The 19,040-nt window shown below is 40.3% G+C and overlaps 1 protein-coding gene across 2 annotated transcripts in view; it reads left to right on the top strand.

Moving 5' to 3' along the window:
* The window catches only part of LOC138006703 (myoferlin-like), an 89,631-nt gene that overhangs the window by 55,218 nt on the left and 15,373 nt on the right, over positions 1-19,040 (top strand). For both annotated transcript variants that reach the window (XM_068853198.1, XM_068853197.1), the window contains exons 27-41: positions 143-257; positions 1,073-1,175; positions 1,859-1,986; positions 2,917-3,084; positions 3,936-3,984; positions 4,878-4,955; positions 7,425-7,606; positions 8,430-8,579; positions 10,161-10,268; positions 11,122-11,283; positions 12,418-12,577; positions 13,976-14,043; positions 17,407-17,511; positions 18,126-18,251; positions 18,950-19,040. The exon at positions 18,950-19,040 is cut by the window's right edge and continues 29 nt beyond it. In XM_068853198.1, coding sequence (XP_068709299.1) covers positions 143-257; positions 1,073-1,175; positions 1,859-1,986; positions 2,917-3,084; positions 3,936-3,984; positions 4,878-4,955; positions 7,425-7,606; positions 8,430-8,579; positions 10,161-10,268; positions 11,122-11,283; positions 12,418-12,577; positions 13,976-14,043; positions 17,407-17,511; positions 18,126-18,251; positions 18,950-19,040 — 1,793 coding nt within the window. The remainder of the gene's footprint in view (positions 1-142; positions 258-1,072; positions 1,176-1,858; positions 1,987-2,916; positions 3,085-3,935; positions 3,985-4,877; positions 4,956-7,424; positions 7,607-8,429; positions 8,580-10,160; positions 10,269-11,121; positions 11,284-12,417; positions 12,578-13,975; positions 14,044-17,406; positions 17,512-18,125; positions 18,252-18,949) is intronic.

The raw sequence follows: 19,040 nt of genomic DNA, 5'->3' as shown, positions 1-19,040 counted from the left end.
CCAATTTTACGAGGCATGTTTGCAGCAGCATTTCGATGCAACTGCAACTGTGTGTGTGTGTGGCTCTCTTGGCTTACTTTAGTGCCATTTATTTCAGGGAAATTTAAGCATCGCAATCCAACCGCTTGTTTTTCTCTTTCAGTTTAGCTTACGAGAGGGATACAGGCAGTAAGAGTTTTTTGGAAGACATGTTTGAAAACGAGGAACGTCTCCCTGGAATGCACTGGAAACCAGCCTCAGTTCAATGGACAGACATAGTCAGTACTCGATTGCGATCATCCGTTTGCAATTGGTCGTTTCTGAGTCACTTCAGCCTCGTTCTCGAAGCGAGTCCAAACTCAATTCGTTTTATCAGTGATGGTCTTGTTAATGACAGCCCATTTTCATAAGAAAGACTTTGCTATTGGCCTCGGTCTGAAAAGCAAGCTTTCGTAACTCGGGTATGGTCGGTTACTACGATTAGAGGGGACAAGTCACTCTTTCATTACATTACAATGCCATGGATTGGCATCTAATAAAGTGATTAATTTGTCTCCTTCTTGTTGTGGTTAAAATCGTCCTGATAGCTTGCCGAAAAGGCAAGTTCGTTCGTCCAATGATTTGGAAGAGCAACGTCATGTCACGGCATCTGCAAACCGTGACATATCAATTAATTTCCCGGAGTCCGAGAGACGCATATTAATATTTGAGTACAGCCAATTGCATAACGGCACCTTGAACGTTTTTGAACGGTTTTTGTTTATTCAATGATTTGTCATTAGTTTATTAATCTTGCACCACATTCTGAGCCAATCGGAGGTTAATATCAAACTAATTGCGACTTTAATTCTAGCACGCGTCACCTTACGTTAAGCGCCTGCCGCACGTACTTGTTTTGGTTTGATTGTCTTCCGTCTGTTGTAATTGGCCAAAGCAGGACTGGTTTTAGTTTTACATCCCCACTCAGTTTTAAACGGCTACATTTTCGAGTTATCATTTCCAACGTTTCAATGCTGAATTATCATTGGATCTCCTTGCTCTTGTCAATTAACATTTATTTATATGCATAATAAATGCTTTTCCGTCCTTGTAGCATGGAAATGGTGTTACCAGCAAGGATGAGTTGCTGGCCCCAGAGGGCTGGGACTGGACGTCAGAATGGAGGGTGGATACCAACAGAGCAGTGGATGAAGACGGTAACAGTTTGTCATACGTACATGACCATTCATTTAGGGTGTGCAGGATGTCACCTGTTATATAACCATCAAAAATGGCGGCCCGTGCCGTCGATTTGTTTATGATCATGTGGAAAGAAAAGTAAAGGAAAAAGGAAGTTTATTTAAGTGTCTAGTCGTTCTAGCCTGGAGCACTAATTGGGGACAATGTAAACTGAAATTAACAATTAACGCAAATGAAGTGAAATGTTGGTTGTTGAGGAGAAAAACCTCTCGGTGCAGAGTAGAGAACCAACAAACTCAACCCACATATGAAGCCGAGTCTGGGAATCGAACGTGGGCGATTGTAGTGGGAGGCGAGTGCTCTCACCACTGCGCCATCCCTGCACTGCTGGTGCACACCCTGATGAATAAAATTAAGAGATGGTGAGACGGGTGAAGTATCCGAATTAACACTCGGCTGGTTGGTGGTAGTTTCGACCCCTACAATGGAGCACTCGGATTTTTCCGATCATCCCCCATCGCACAGTGGTAGAGCATCCGAACTAGTAATCGGAAGATCGTAGGTTCGACGCCTGCAAAGGAGCACTGGGATTTTTGCGAGTATCCCCGTGTCACCATCGACTACGTACGGGTATAGATAAAAAAACATGCAAAATGCACACCGACGGTATGCTAAGAGTAACCATGATGTTTTCTGCTAGGATGGGAGTACACCGTTGACTCGAGTGTTTCTAGTTATGTGGCAGTGGAAAAAACTTATCACTTGTCAAGACGAAGGCGATGGGTGCGCAGTAGAAACCTGGTGAAGATCTCTGATAAAGATGATAAGGTGCAGTTGTTGCTATCTCAATTTTCTACTCTATAGAGACTCATCTATATTTTTGTTTAGAGACACTGATTTTAAGTCTTAAGTTGTTTTGGGAGGTCCATGGGGTCAAGTCCCTAAATCACAGGTGCTACTTAACAGCTGACGCTCATCGTTCCAGGACCTCAGGTTTCTTGGTTAAATCAAGGTTTGACGACCACAGCGTGTCCAGTCCAAAAAACGACGGCAACGGTAGTGGTGACGCCACCAGAGCGTGCTGCACGCGCGGCATGCATTCGGGTTCATTTCAAAACGTAGGCATTTCTTGGTTTTTTATACGAGAAGAAATTCTTGCTTTCGTTTAAGATGGCCGGAACCAGTTTCACTACTTTAAAGAGACCTTCTTATATTAGAAGGGTTGTCACTACAACAACGTATCACATAACAGCAATGTTATGGTTCCATATGAAACACCAAAAAAAATTAAGGTAGCTCTGAATTGGCTCACGTGAATGCTCTAAAACTGTGCCTATATTTCTATCTCAGATTGCTTATTACTATTCTACAAAAAAAAAAATCCCAATCCCCGTCACCGAGTTCATTTTTGAGATACAAACAAGTAAAGACGAAATATAGGGTGTATTGGGAGAGCTTTCCTGTTGCCATGGTGTTTCATATGGTACCATAACATTGCTGTTACGCGATACCGTATAGTAGTTATAACCTTTCTAATAAGGTCTCTCAAAAGTGGCGAAACTGGTTCCAGCCTCCTTAAATTTGGCGAAACAACTCCTTTGTTTCTCACATGGGCATATTGCCATTTGCTCTGCTTCATGAGTTGTTTCCAGATCTCTCACACTTATCAGACGCTCTTCCTACTGAAATGCTTTCGACAATCCAAACTGTTACCACCAGTATTTTGTTATCAAAAATCGCTCCCATTCTCTTAATCAGAGTCACGAGGACAACGTAGACAAAGAAGGCTGGGAATATGCTGCAGTATTTTCATCAAAGTTTCATAGTAAGAATCGAACAAGAGACATGGTTCGACGCCGCAGATGGCATCGCAAGATGATACAAGCAGATCCAACGGCACCAGCCGTGTTTCAGATAACTGGAGAGGTATATTACAGTTCATGACAAGGAAGGCTACAGTAATCGCAATAGTCCTCTTTCATAATGACCGTCACATAAAGTATTCTTTTGTTTTAATTCTAATAAGCCTTTCTAGCCTCGCTACGACGAGCAAAATTCAAAAGAATAGTATTTGGTCCAAAGTGAGGGCAGTAGGTCTAATTGACGTAAATACAAACGAATGGAAAGGTCGTCTCTATTTATGAAAGTTGTCTATTCATGAAGCAACCTGAGAAGTTGCGAAAGAAACCTGAAAAAATCCAGACCTGAGAGAGACTCGAACTCATGACCCTGAGATTGTGCTCCACTCTACCAAATGAACTACCAAGCCATGCATTTGGGAACTGGGGTCCGTTTCTCGAAAGTCCCGAAACTTTACGAGCATTTTTGGGTGTCACAGTTCCCTCTGTATCTCAAGAACGGAGTGGATTTGGGTCCTCAAACTTCACAGTCAGTTTGCTTTTTGTTACCTCAAAAACATGTTAAAAGATCGGCTTTCCTGAACAAGCGGTTGGAAGGAAAAAGAGAGAGAGAAAATGCTGAAACGGTAGTAATTTAACTACAGCCCGTAAGAAAATAAGTTTGTATGCAGATTAGAACCCGACCGACTGCACGTGCCCTAAAGGACCTTAGTTTCGCTTGAAAAATGGAACTAGCTTTTATTTAGTGAATTATGTTGCAAAATATTGCCGATACCACAACAAACATATATTGCTCTAAAGCAATGACGAAAACGTGATTATATTATACTAAACAAAACTCAGTAAACTAATCATTGTCAGAGTTAAGGAATAATTTCTCCTGAACCATGAAACACACCTTCTTTTGGCGATCAACAGGGCAAAGAAGTAACGATGATGGTGCCAAGGATGTTCATCACATTTGAAAGTAAGTGAAATACTAAGAGCCGCCACATTTTTTCTTAGGACCATTGTGAGTCTCAAAAAAAGCTAGAAACAATGCTTACGCAAACATTTGGAGGGACAAACAAAGAGTATTATAGTATTTTTGATAGTGGCCTATAATGGTCTATAATCAACCATTATTTGTAATCAGTAACTTATATAACTTGAATCGACAATAGATCATTTTACAGTTGTAGCTAAGTTATCTGGCCTAAGAATGGAAGTGAGGCTGCCGGTGACTCTGTTTTGATACAAACCTTCTTGCTTTTGTAATGTTAATATGAACTAATTAGAATTACAACAACACAATTAACATGATAAAAGCAGAGGCGGCTGTATCAATACAGGGTCGCCGGCAGCCTCGCAGCCATTCATAGGCTAGGTTACTGAGCAAACTACTATAAAATGGCCTATTATAATCGTCCAGAAATTAGGTTCAACACTACCTAGTTCTAGTTGTGAATGATAGGAACAGTTCTGGGGTACCTGGATGAAGAATCGCTGACGTGTCAAACTGTTGTAGTCGTTGCAAAAGAAAAAGTAGACATTAAAAAAAGGTCAATAACATAACTACCTCGTTTGTTATCGACCACTAGAGTAGTTTTTCCTTTGAAAAGGACATTGCCAACTACTTTGTTGTCGATAACGGCCGATGTCGATGAGTTGCATACGAAATATTTTATTGCATACGAGACGCTTTTATGAGATTTAGAAGTCCCAATCAATTAGATTTTTAAAGCACTGCCTAACAGTTTAAGCGGGAAATACATAGAACAAACGCATGCTACATTACCCAAACGTGCTATTTCCTTAAGGTTTTAAGTTAATTTAGGTAGCCGTCCGGCCTTGCTCCAAGTACTCTTTTGTGTATTGCAGAGGCGCACAAGTACCAGCTGAGAGTGTTCCTCTTCCAGGGACGGGACCTGCTGCCTGCTGATTCCGATGGGCTCTCGGGTAAGTCACGGCTCCCTCCTTATTGAGTGTCTAGATAATTTAATTAAAATTACACTTATTTTTTTGCCTATCTAACGAGACGCAGGAAATAAATCAACGCTAAGAAGAACAGGGACAGGGAAGAGGGAAATAGTATATGTACCTGGCGCAAGGCGGGGAATCTGAAAACGTGTTTTTAAGCTAATAGAGGGATGAAACTGCAAATTCGCACGTCTTTTTTGAAGATAAAGGAATTCTGATACCATGAATACCAAAGGCCCATAGTTTCGAAACGTGTTGAGAAATGCATACCTGACCTCGGTTGTTTAAAAGGTCAATAACGTTATCCACCGGATAAATTACTATCCAGTGGGTAAACACTAGAAAAACCAAGTGAGTTATCCAGTGGATAGCGCTATCCACCCTTCCAACACCTGGGGCCTGGACGTAATGGCTTGCTTGAGTAAACGATGGGGCAATGTTTTTGCCAACTCAAGGAGAGTCAATTAAAACGGTTATCTGAACCTACTGAGCTGAACGGCCCCAGCTCCCGCGAGTCTCCTTTGGGTCAATGGTAGAGCATCCGGGGCATCGATCACTTTTTTCAACATTAAAGCCCTGGTAAAACTATCGAACAAAGTTGGATCCAACATCCAACATCGTTGGACGTGAATGTTGAGATAGTAGCAAAACACTATCTAACATTGCTAGACGAAACAAGCTACCGGTGCAAGTTGGCGCTAACACGCAAACGACAGGCGCTTGTAGCGTTTATGATTCTCGAAATGTTAGAGGTTCTTCTTTGGTATCGTCTCCACCTTCAGCCGCCCCACTTCTTGTTTCTTCTTTAACAAGCCTTTCAGTACTTTTCCTTGCTTGAACCGCCTCTGTTAGGAACTTCATCATATTAAAAAACTTCCATTTGCTTTTATACCGCTCGCTAGTCGCTGCCCCGGACTTTAATTTCAACTCGGAATGCACTTTCCTGCTGAATAGAGCTCCTAAAACGTTCCACTTTGAGGTAACTTTTTCTTTCGGAATATCCATTGCCTCTGCTATTTCCTGGAGAGCTTTCCTTCGCTTGTCGAGATCATGATAAAGGGGGCTAAACGTATCCCACAGACATGGCCTCGCTTCATACTCACTAATCAGAGTTTCAAGTTCAACTTCCCAATCTTACCAAACTCGCTTCTTTTTCTTTCCTTTTTTCCCTTTCTGGCTGTCTGCAGCTGGCTCTTCGTCAATTGCAACAACCATGAGGTCCCGATCGTCCGTCATCTTTGTTTTGCAAATGACGCTAGAGGCCTAGGCATGAAAATAAAATGGAGATTCGTGATTGGCTAGCAGGGCGAACGTGACCCGCTTCAGGATGCAACTTTGTTGGAAGAGCGGCAAAACACTCTAACATATTTCCGTTTATCAGAATTGTTGGGCGAAACGTTTGATCAAAAGCAAACTCTATCCAACATTTGATCGAGCAAAAACTGTTGGAGAAGCATCATCCAGCATGGGTGGCCAAACGGTCGAACAATGTTGGATCGAGCAAAGTTGGAACGTTGAATCCAACTTTGTTCGATAGTTTGGCCAGGGCTTAAGAGCCTATTTAGTCTCAATCTCTTCAAAAGAGCAAATATTCATTTAAAGGAACACAGCTGCCATTTCTTAGGACGCTTTCCATTTGACAGAACTGACTGGCCAGAGAGGGCATTTGGAAGGACTAACTATACAAAGCCTTCAAATTAACACACTTCGAAGATGTTCTGTATTCCTCCAGAAGAATGCAGGATTATGATGCAAGTGTTGCTTAAAATGGTTGCATTTTCTTTGCAAACTGACGGGTTTGGCCGGCCAGTTCTGACAAAAGGAAAGCGCCCTTAGTCCACTGTGGCCTCCATGACGTATTGCGCATACACTCTCTGGTGTATTCAGATGAGCAGCTGTCACGTGAACCAACAGAGTGATTTAAATCACTCAATGTACGATCATGTATGTCACTGCAACAAATGAAAGCACTTCCATAAGAAAAGAACCAAAATGGCCACCATTTCGTTTTTTAGAGACACGTTCAGTTAGCATTGCCAGTTGTGGCACTATAGGTTGCATGGATTCTGGACAATTTCCCGATTGGAGATTTTGGTCGTTTCTGTTTCATTACGAGCCTTCATGCGAGACTACTAACTTAGAAAGGAGTTGTGATTTTTAGACTTAATTCTGCCGTTTGAAAGTTGAATTGTTATTAGCAACCACCTATTCCAAATGCCTTCCGTATCTTCCCTTTGATTGGCTTTCCTGAAGTCCTTGATGTAGGTGCCAATGCGATTGCCTTACTACCCACTGAGGAACAGAAACAAAGAGACAGATTAAAAAACAGAAGCTATTACAATTACCAATTGATAGCCAGCTCGCGAGAGCTAATACACTATCCTTTCGCCTCAATTAGGTCAACAGCAACTTGAAATCGCATTCATGAGTCTGTTTTCTGCCTTGCAGATCCCTATGTCCGCGTTTCATTTTGTAATGAGAGTCAGGTGTCCGAGATAGTGCACCGAACACTGAGCCCCACCTGGGATCAGACACTCATCTTTGAAAATGTCTACATATATGGAAGTCCTGAAATCACGGAAAAGTGCCCACCTCACGTCGTTTTGGAACTGTTTGATCATGACGCTGTGGTGAGACTGTCTTAGTGTTAAACGTTACGTTAGATTAAGATGGACACAACATAAATAACCAATGCTTCCAGTATTTTAATAATATTTCCTTACATGGTAAGCTAACCTCTGGTTCGCATCTGTGTGGAAAATCCTGTGTTAAAATACGAAGTCGCACTTCAAACGTAGTCATTTCGCCCTCTTCCAAAGCATATGTCATTAACGAAGATTGATGGGGGAACGAAGAAGAATCTCTTAAAAGATGTCTCGATGGCCATAAAGTGGGTCTTAAGAGCAAGAACGACAGACAAAATAGTCTAAAACCTAACGGACAGATTGCGTCTACTGGCTTTTTTATTGCATGAATTATCACAGATCTCATTATGCATTCACGATGGATTAACAAGTGATCTGCATTTACCTACAATGTATCTTGTCTTTTATGGCGCTTCACCGTTTATGAAAAGCTTTGCCACTAGGCGTATTGGGATAAATAAATATCGTATTGGTACCGTTTATGCAAACAGAACATAAAAAAGCTATTTTGGGTAATTTTGAAGTTATTCCAATTGTTATAGGGACTGGTTCCAAAAACAGGATCGAATACGAGACCAAATAACCATAGGTACATACATACCACACGGAGAAAATTCATCTGGACCTAACGACGATTTTGCTGCATTGTATTTTTCAATGAAAGTAGAGGTTCGGAAGAGTTGGAAAGAGAGCGTAACCAGGAGGATCTACTCACTTGCATGCTTTGTCATTGCGTTGTTTTATTGCATATGTACTCAAAGAAAAGGGTGGTTCATGCGAAAAAGAATACCTGTGGTTATATTTTTAGGGTCGAGACGATTTTATGGGACGTTCTGTTGGATTCCCTGTCGTGAAACTCAAAGGCCAGGGACCTCCTGCTCCCAAATTGCTTTGGGAACCAGTCAAGAAAGGAACTGATGATGCTGGCGAGATTCTGGTTGCGTTTGAACTCTTTCTGGTAAGACAGCGCTGACATGTAAGGAGATTGCCTACGGCTGGGAATAGAAGTTGACCAATAATTTTATTTAATCGTTTCCAGGTTGTTTCCTTCAATTCATTTTAGTTACTCAAACTGTGCGATAAAAAATCTAGTTGACGGAGATCTGTTAAAAAAGCGAAAGCTGCTTTGATTGAAGACGTGTTAGTTGTATTGGTTCACGCTGCGTTTAATGTGAATAGCAAGGGCAGCTTTAAAGTAGTTTGTGAAATAAAAAAGGAAGTGTATTGTGTTGAAGGAATGAAGAGATTAAACATTTTTTTTGTAGCCCGAATAATTTGCATGAAAAATTTTCTCCATTCTGATTGGCTAAGAGAAATGCAGTTTCAGGTATCACAGTGCAGAAAAGAGGTAATTCAGTGCAAAAAGACCTACCAAACCACGCATTCTAATAGGTCAATGATCAAAGAAGGTAACAGATGGCCAATCAAATACTAGCCCTGGATGCGTGATACGCTGTTTAATTACACTGCTTCTGTTTAATAGGCCGAGTTCGATATATCAATATTGAGACATGGCTACGAGGCTTTATGGTCAAATTTAACGGCGCAGTTCTGTTTCCTTGGTTTCACAAGTGTCAAAGGAGATTTCTAAACAAAATAATATTCAGATTTCACCATAAAGCCTGTTAGCCATGTGTGAATATTGATATATTGAACATGGCCTATTACGACAGGCTTTCTCAATATTTTTTCAGATCTATTATATACGTGCAATTTTGTTCGTCTTTGAAAAGATGTAGTAGTGCTCATTTACTCCAAATTGCACTCGAAATCGGGTAATTACCTATAGAAAGGATTCCACTTGTTAAGGGTATATTCCTCAGGTGTGTATGTTAAAGGGAGAATAAGTGTGACGGATGAAAATATATTTTCCGCTTTAAGCCTGGAAATAATATAGGATTAAACTGTCTCGCAACTGGCCAGCTTCAAGGTGGCTAGACAGCGCAATGGTAGAGCAGGGTACAGTCCAGTGGCACAGTCATGGTTACAGCACATAGAGTCGAACGCGACAATAAAATTGAGTAAAAAATATTGACAAGTTAGTTAATTTCTTTAAACGCTTTGACATATTAACAATAAGCTTTGTTTGTATCAATGCAAAATCCCGGGAAACCTATACGCGTGCAGGCTTGCAAATGACACATAAAATCATGCGCAGGTAAGATGAGCAATATAAAACAAGCGCAGACCGTCGCGCATGCAAGCACAACGAAAAGCAAGTGTGAATGGAAGACACCGAAACAAAAAATGGGAATGTCTTTTTTCCGTGCTCATGCCTGGAGCTTGTTCGTTCTTTGCTAATAAAGAAAAGTCAATAGTTGAAAAGTTGAAAAGAAACACCAAATAAAAGCTAATAAAGACAATTACTCATACCCAGGCACTGGCAAATTTACGGACAGTTGTTAGACTGGAGGTAAATGGCACTCATTATGGTGTGCGAAGCATAAGAAACATTGTTTCTTGCATTGGTTTCATTTCCACTGGTAGGCTCTCTTGCTTAATGAAATTTCTCTCATTTGATCATGTTTTCGTTCAATAGGATGAGGAAAATGATTTGCCTTACTTCCCTTCCACCAAGGAAAATAAAACAAATGTTTACATTGTGCCCAGTGGAATCAGACCGGCCGTGCAACGCACAGCTATCGAGGTACGCATCACGTGTCAGGAACAATATGAGAGGTTATGTCGTTGAAATATGTAGCGCCTATTCGTAAACTTTATACAGCTTTTGTTTCCTTGCATATTGGTCCATTTGGTCTTGCTTTCAAACGTAAAAGTCAAAAGAATATTTAACCTTGAACGAGGCCAAAAGGACTAATTTGCAATCAAACAAAAGAATGCTAAAATGGCAACCATTTTGGAATAAAGTGTATTGGTAAATGCTATCACGGTTAAAAGCCATTTAAGTTTTGTAAATAAAACAAAGAGAGATAATTTTGTTAAAAATATGTTTTGAGGTATGAAAGTAAAAGGAGGCAACTAAGAAAATCAAGAAAGTTTCGGCTTGTTTTTCCGGGGAAGCAATTTGAATTTTTTAATTAAAGCAATTTCAATTTTTGTTACGGTAGACAGGAAAGTCGGGAAGGAACGCTAATTTGTTCATTTTGATGTTTGAAGTTTCAAGCATGTAATGGTGTGTGTAGAACGTTACGACAACGTTAAGAAACTCCACAGGAATGTATCAACCATTTTGGCTATTTAAAACGCAGCTTAGTGGACTTATAAATAGCGGGGAACCGAAGACAAATCCATGTGGTGTGTAAATTTAGATTCGAAGACTTAGAATTCGTTTGGACAGCCTAACGGGAGTCATTCTTAGTGTCTTCAGAGTCAAGTGACAAATTGTTAATTGACATTTAACTCTGAAGATGACTCTTGGCCGAGACAGGTGTCCAAACTTTAGCCACCATCACCAGTCCTCCCCGAAACGAATTCAGCCGGAGGATCTCATTCCATATAGGTATGTCACAAACCACTTTCACTTGTAACCTACCATACAGGTGTTGTGTTGGGGTGTTCGAAACATGAAGAAGTTTCAGTTAGCCAATGTTTCTTCACCAAGCATCGAGTTTGAATGCGGAGATCAAGTCATCCACTCCTCCATTATCAAGAACACGCAGAGAAATCCGAACTTTGATCAACCAATCTTCTTCTTTGACACGGTGAGGGCCGTTTTTTAATTGTTGATTCTAGCGTAAGCATAAAATTGGGTTAAGCTGAACTTCCTTTTTAGATGATTTCCGATAACTAGTAGTTGGATAAGGTTTTCTGTGAAAGTTTTCTTGATTGTTTCCTTCCTAAAACGCGACCAAAACTATTTGCTCTTGGAAAAAAAAAAATGCTTAATTTACCCAAAACGTTTCGCAAAAATAAAACAACGATTATCAATCAATTAAAAATCAAATGAAGAGGTTACTTCCCAAGACTCTGTTGTGCTATGTGGCCTTTCGATTAAATACGAAGAGCCACGCAGGTCTCCGTAGGTATTATTCGAATTTCGTTCGAAATCATCGGCCTTTGAATGTAATATATAGATTTAGCCAAGCCTGAAAGCGGAGCTCCCGGGTTATTTATTCTTACAATAAGGTAACCTGGCTTAAGACTGCGATCCAATCAAAACCCAGTACCTGGTCAGCGGTCAACTAAAAAAGAGCTCACCTCTATGATCTCTAAACTTGAGCCCACGATATGGTCAAGTGATACTGGTCACATTGGCATACATGGAGGGGTGGACGTACGTACGGTCGTACGGTCGCACGGTGACCAATTTTCTCGCACTGATGGATTACAATATATAATCTTACCCATGGTGCTCCGGTATCAAAGCGAGAATGTTGGTGACCTTGTTGCTGAGCTCTTTACCAGTTATTTAAAAGAATCTGTCAATTAGCAAAATGTTTTTATCAGAATATGACACTCATTCGGAGTGATTCCAATGAATACAAGGATCAAGAGAAATTAAAGGAGGTAATAACCTCCTTTATTTTCTCATGTTCCTATTCAGTTCCGAACTGAATTACTCAAAGATTGTGATATGAAAGCCCTTCAGTACGTGAGTCAAATCACCTACTTTAATAGAGTGTCTGCGAATGCTCCAGATTACTAATCCGAGGCTCGGACTCATTTTCACTCATATTTACCACATTAGAGCAGCATGATTTCTGTAACAAGATCACGATCAAACCAATGTTCACCACCAGCCTGGATGCAAATTAATTGCCAGTGATAAGGTCACTCACTTTACCACAACTCTCTGTGGCCTATTTCATCTGTCCTTCCTTCTTTTACATTCCTAGTACCTTCCCAAGGAAGAATTGTACACTCCCCCTATGAACATAAAGGTCCGGGATAACCGTTCTTTTGGCCGGCGGCCTATCGTGGGAGTTCACTGCATCAAATCATTGCAGCGTTATAGATGTTCGTCACTGGAGCACATTGATGCCGGTGACGAGACAGGTATGTTTATGTACAAGGGTGAGTGTCACGATCAGCTCTTCTTTACATACTTTAGCAAGGCGTCCGGCATTTTATAACAGTTGCATGATGACTGACATACTTATGATATATCTAGAGATAAGGCAAACGTCCCATTGTGACAAAAACCACCGAGATGGATTAAAAGGCTGCCAGAAATGATGCCAAGAAACAGAGTTTCTGACTTAGTGTTTATTACTATTTATATCATGTGTATAAATCGATTTTAAGTCGGTTAGCTGTCAGTCATCGTGACTGACAAGCTAGCATGGTTTGGCTGGCTATTTAAATACTACCAAAAATTGGAGTGTTTCATGTATTGGTATTAGCAAAAAGCGATTTATCTTAGATCAAGTTTAACTCCTTTACGTTTCTGGAGCTTCTCATCTTAATTTTTGTTCAAGGTAGATTTCGCATTATTTGAAAAGGATAGGTTCGTCAGAACCCTGTCAGAACCTGTGCTAATTGGTGGGCTTACTTGCACGGGAGCTTATTGCCGGAGGCCGAAGGTTTAAAGCTCGGTCGGACCAACACTTAGGGTATTTATGAGAAAGTAGTTTATTTCTTTCAAAACCTCTGCAATTGGTAAGACTTCAGGTACACCGCGTATTCTCGGAAAAGGAGGAACTTAAAGCTGTGTCGCCAGTCTCACAACACGTGCTAATAAATGTCATAGGAGGATTAAAATATCCTCATCCTGTTTGCAAAAAAGTACGGAATGCAGTCCTTGGTGAGGTCACCTGTTGGAAGAAAATCGTGAGGTAAAGCGGGCAATTGCTCGAGTGTGCATTTAAAAGAACTTTTACTACCACAAGAAGTTAACCTTTAAACCACTGGCAAAGTGTTGACAGTCAAATCTGCGTGAAGTTTCTCAAAGAAAGAGTTTGTATCAGAGACTTTGATCGTCAGTTGTGTTAAACGTCTTGAGAAGATTAAAACCCTAACTGAAGTTCACAAGTTCACATATCCCAAAGGCTGGGCTGGACAATATCTCTTCTTTTAGACGATGTTGTCTTTTATATTTAATATTTATTTATTTATTTATTTATTTACTCCATACATACCCACAATAATATGACAACGATTACAGTTACAAGCAGGGAAAAGGACAAAAGATAGAAAACTCATACTTGCCCTCAACAAATAGGATGGTTTTAATGTTAAAATTGCCGAGCAAAGCAATTAACTTCTAATGAATATCAGGAAAAATAGTAATTTCATAAGGCATATTTGTTTCCTAGATGTTTTTTGTTGGATGAGAAGCGGTAGGTCATCCCAAAAAGGATCTAGCAAAACATCCTGATGTTAATTCTGAATCAAGAGTGCATTATATGTTCTGCATAGATAATGTCTTTAAGTTCATCATGTCTTTATACACAGATTTCCCAGACAAGACTGATGACGCTGGTTCTCACTTGATTGACATTCACGACGAGAAAGCCAAAACGGTAAGAAAAGTAAGGCCCGGGTCAAACGCCGTACTTCACCTGAGCCGAACCTGACGACAATTTGGGTCAACTCGAATAATTAAGAACACCTAATTTGAGTCGAACGTCGAACTTAATTCAGTCGAACCGAACTGCTACACCAAAGAAATAAAAAAAGCGGTCTTGTTGGGCAGTGGTTTTTCAAGGTAAAATCAATGTTTCGCCCGCTGTACAATTCACGGTAACCGTTACAAGGACGCTGTTGTGAAAAACTGATGGAATATGCAAATACGTTAACAGCGATGATTCATGCATACATCATAAGCACTTATGTGAAAATCGACGTTTGACCCAAAGTCGGTCTTCAGGCGTTCTTCGCGGCTGGCCAGGCGTGAAGAACGCCTCAGCCGCTCCAAATAAAATCAGTCAAACTTTATTGGGTCAAACGCCGTACTTCACATGAAGTTAATTGGTTGAATTGGGTTCGGCTTATGTGGAGTACGGCATTTGACCCGGGCTTAGGGTCGTCATTGGCAGTTGTTATGACACATGAAGTTTACATCCTTGAAGAACCCAGACAGGTCACCAAAATATTCTCAACCAAGAGAAAATGAGAGGACAGAGAAGGAGGCTCAAGGCGTTGGCCGGGATATGTTATGTCCACGAAAGTTATTTTTAGACGAGCGGAAGTCTTTGTTCTAGTGGAAGTCTGTCTTCTGAGATGTCCGCATGCAGTCTTGCCTCGCTCTCAGGTTCTTAGTGAAAAGAGAAAATGATGGCGCACGTGGAAGGCTGCTGAATATATATTTTCTTTCAAACATCGGACCGAGGTTGGCCTGCATGCGGACGTCTCGGAAGACTTTCGCTCGTCTAAAAATAACTTTCGTGGACATGACATATCCCAAGGGCAGGACCGGGAGCCTCCTTCTCTGTCCCCTCATTTTCTCTTGTCTCAACTAGCAACAGCAAATACGTATACCCAAGAGTAAGAACCTGGTACCAGGTTTGTCCCCATCAGCCTCAGAAAGTGTCTATTTTTAAACCACGTTTTGCGGGCAAATAGCCATAGCCCAAATGTTGGGGTAGACTTTCATATACCGGACCAAAATGACGGAAGACAAAAGAACCATGGTTATTCTGATTAGGCCTTGTTGATTAGATATTGTTATGTTAGCTTTGTTCTTTTGTTTTATGGACGTTAATCATTCAGGGTCCGGTATATGAAAGATAAGCCAAATGTTGTACCTAATTCTAATCTCCCGGGATTAAGATTCTTTGTGTATTGTATTCTGCGGCATTTTAATGTAGCCTTTACATTTAAAAGATATAGAAATACGTGAAATAAAACCTTTTAGTAAATTTTCAGCTCCGACTATTGCATTTCTAGCTTTTTGATTGGCTAAAAAACTCCGACTATGAGGCAATAGTCGAAGTTTTACGTCATATGGAAAATAGTGCGCCAAGATGCTCTTTCCGGACGCTTTGTAAAATTGTGGAAATAAAAATCGGCGGCAAAACCCGGTTCGAGAATTTACTAAAACAATTATTCCATTATTTTATCACTTCATATCCAACTCGGGCTCATGGAATAATTGTTATTTATTCCACAAGGGCTTGAATTGAGTACAATATTGAGTTAGCCGATTTGGTCTATTGTTTATTTTCCCGCAAAACTTAGTTTAAAAATAGACACTTCGGGACTAGGTCAATTTGGTTAGGGTTAAGGGTTAGGGTTAAGGGTTAAGGGTTAAGGGTTGGACTCTTGTAACCAGTTGACTTTACTGTGCAATTGGGGAATCTTCGTTAACTTGATTTAGTTTTTACCTCTTTAGCACAAGGCGATAATTTTCTAATCAGCCATTACTGAATATACTAAATATTGAAAGTGCATTGCGTAATGAACTCTCTGAAAATTTGAACCCGATATAGCGATATTTGTTGTTTACAAACACGGGTACATTTCCGACTTTTGATATTCGAATTTGCCAACCACGGAACAAATGAAGTCATTGTTTCAACAGCCAATTAGATTCTGGTTGGCGTATTAATAACAACGGGTGACGTCACGAGAAACATCGCTATATCTGATAATCTCTGAGCAATGATTCTTTGAAAATGAAAACTCGATGTATGGGATCATTAGTCCCTTGCCATCCAAGAATTTATCAGTTTTTGATGGCTAATGAGTGTCTCGCTATCAAAGTTAAAGGCTCAGCCTTTTAAAATTGGAGATTTAACTACGTTTAACAAGTTCTTTTACCATTTGGAGTCAATTTGTAAAAAGCATGATGCCTACAGCGAGCAAACACGTATTACCTTGTTTTAATCGCCTTTAATTAAATACACCATCTTTGGATTTAAAGTGCACCTGACCTCAAAATTGTTACGTTGAATATCAAACACATGCATATTTACCTTTGCTTCTCTATATTTTACTTTTAATGTGCCTCATAAGGTATGTAAGAGAAAGATGGTGGCAATCGTTTGTCCCGTGGCCGAGGCAGTGAGGGGCATGGACCTGTTCCTTCGGTGACGTCCTAAACTACTTTGCATTACAGTTTTGCAAGAACTTTGGCAATGTAAATTAGTTTTTGTCGTCAGTTGAAGGAATAGATCCATACCTCTCACTAGCTCGGCCTGCTCTCGTACCTCGTCAGGTATATATATCAAAAGGTAAAATATATGTTGGACATTTCACTTTTGCACAAGAAAATACTTTGAGGTTAGGTTTAGGTGTACTTTAAAATAAAACAGCGCGCGTGTGTTGGGATCTAAGGAAACCTGGAAAGTCGTGGAAATTGTTACGCACTATTCTACAGGATTTGGGCGTTCCATGTAGGGAACAGTTAAGGAAAGAAACGTACTCCTTGAAAATCCCTCGCCTTGTTAATTTTGGATTATAGTCAGTTGAAGATCATTGAAATGGGAGGAAAAGCGAAGTAGCAATTCTCGAAAGGTGTAATGTGATTGGTTTAAGGACCGCTGGTGGCTAGAGTAACACAACGCTCACACATACGTAAGGATTTCCTGGAATTTCTGGCCTTTGAAAATTATTCGTTTGCTCGAAAATTGGATCGTTGTTAGCATCCAAATGGCTTCTGTTTCTTCTTTTTGATTCAACATCCTGACCGCCATGGTAAAGCTCAGCGCAACTGAAGATACTTTGTATTTGGCTTGCTACTCAAATCAAACACGAAAGACTTCATAACAGAGACAATGACTTAAAACTAATTGTTGCTACAATCTCAAATGATAACCAACTTACGAGAGATGATACAGTGCTGATTATCAAAAAGAGGTGTGGATTGAAAAATTGAATGCAAAAGTACGGGATTTGAAAGCTGTGAAACATCGATCTTTATTCCTTGCTTCCTTGCTTTACAGGAGCTGTTAGAGGAAGACATTGATTGGTGGTCAAAATTCTACGCCTCTCTGGGAGACTACGAAAAATGTGGCGACTACATTATCCGAGGATATGATAAAATTATGGTATGCGCCCGAATAACGCTTTCTTACTTTATGGGAGTCGTAATCACAACCATCCGATTGCTACTTCGGAATCTCTACCACTTATTTTTACGATGAAACTATTCACTTCTACAGACATATTTCGTTATTTTCTTCGGGGACAACGCAGAACTGGCATTTGTTTGTCTAACAAAAGGGCGTGGATTTATTCTGTTTTTGACGTCAAAGACGGCTTTGCATTAGTCTTAAAGTGGTACTGTGATTAAAACAAAAATCAAAATGTTAGCTAAGTACTAAGTGACCCAAGCAAGCTCGATTGCTTGAGTTTTGAAATACCTTTTTATTCGGGACCTTAAACAAACAGAGTGATTCCATTAGGGCAAAGCTGTTTTGCTTAACACTTCTAACAGTTTTCATTCTCTTCACTTCTTATGTGCACTTCATTTTCGAATTCTGTTATTTCTTATTGTTCGTATGTTGTATACATGCGGAATTTTTATCTATGAACTTGAACTTTAAAATGACCATTGAACGGTCGAAACGTTGTTCTTCTTTTTTATCGCTCGTTTCTATAGCTAAGAATTTTAACCTTGTGGAGTCTATTGTAAAGCACTTTATCTAATTTTGTGATTTAGGTCTATGATACAGAGCTTGAAAATAACAACGTTTTTGAGCGGTTTCAAGACTTGGTGAAAACGTTTGAGCTACATCGTGGCAAAGTGAAACCAGGCGAGGAGGAAACAGTTGTCGGTGAATTTAAGGTACGCACAACAATTGTCAATTACGATATGTGAACTTATTTGTGTAATAAAAGTGCCTTACAGCAGAGAAGCAAATATTCTACAAAAAAAAAATCCCAGTAGCTTTCAAGGTGCGTTGGATTGTAAGTTGGCTACTTTTAAAAACTGGAGAAAGCGTTTAAATTTAATTCTATTCACAGGACCTTAAAATAAAAGGGATGGTGATTTTTGTGATGGAGCAAAGGATGTTGAATAAAGTTGAAGACGTTTTTAATCCTCTAGAGGCATGAACGTTCGCTCTAAACGCTCTTTCCAAGGAGTGTCCGAAGCAACAACAGTGGACTCTGGTCGAGCCTACAGTATGTAGCTAAGTAACCTGGCCTAAGAATGGAAGCGAGGCTGCCGGTGACCCTGTTTTGATATAATCCTTTGAGCTGTAATGTTAATGTAGATTAATTAGAATTACAATAAACCAATTTACACGGTAAAAGCAGTGAGGCCTGTATCAATGAAAGGTCACCGGCAGCCTCACAGCCATTCACAGGCTAGGCCACTGAGGAAACAACCTTTAAAATCACCATTTCCATTGTTCTTTCAAAGTTACTTTTTAGGTGTTCATTGATGTCCACGTCAACGGCGGTCAGCACGGAAGCCGTTTGCCCAGTCCCTTAAATTCCCTGTTGTACTCATCACAAGGGCTTTTGTATCCTTATTTACAGGGCTTCTTTCATGTGTACCCGTTGCCTAGCGATCCTAACGCCCCACTTCCGCCTCGCATATTGAATAACCTTCCCCCCAGTGAACCTGTCG

Source organism: Montipora foliosa, chromosome 6 (genome assembly GCF_036669935.1).
Source record: "Montipora foliosa isolate CH-2021 chromosome 6, ASM3666993v2, whole genome shotgun sequence".
Taxonomy (NCBI): Eukaryota; Metazoa; Cnidaria; class Anthozoa; order Scleractinia; family Acroporidae; genus Montipora; species Montipora foliosa.
The sequence above is the reverse complement of the archived record's forward strand: the minus strand, read 5'-3'. Positions and strand labels throughout refer to the sequence as shown.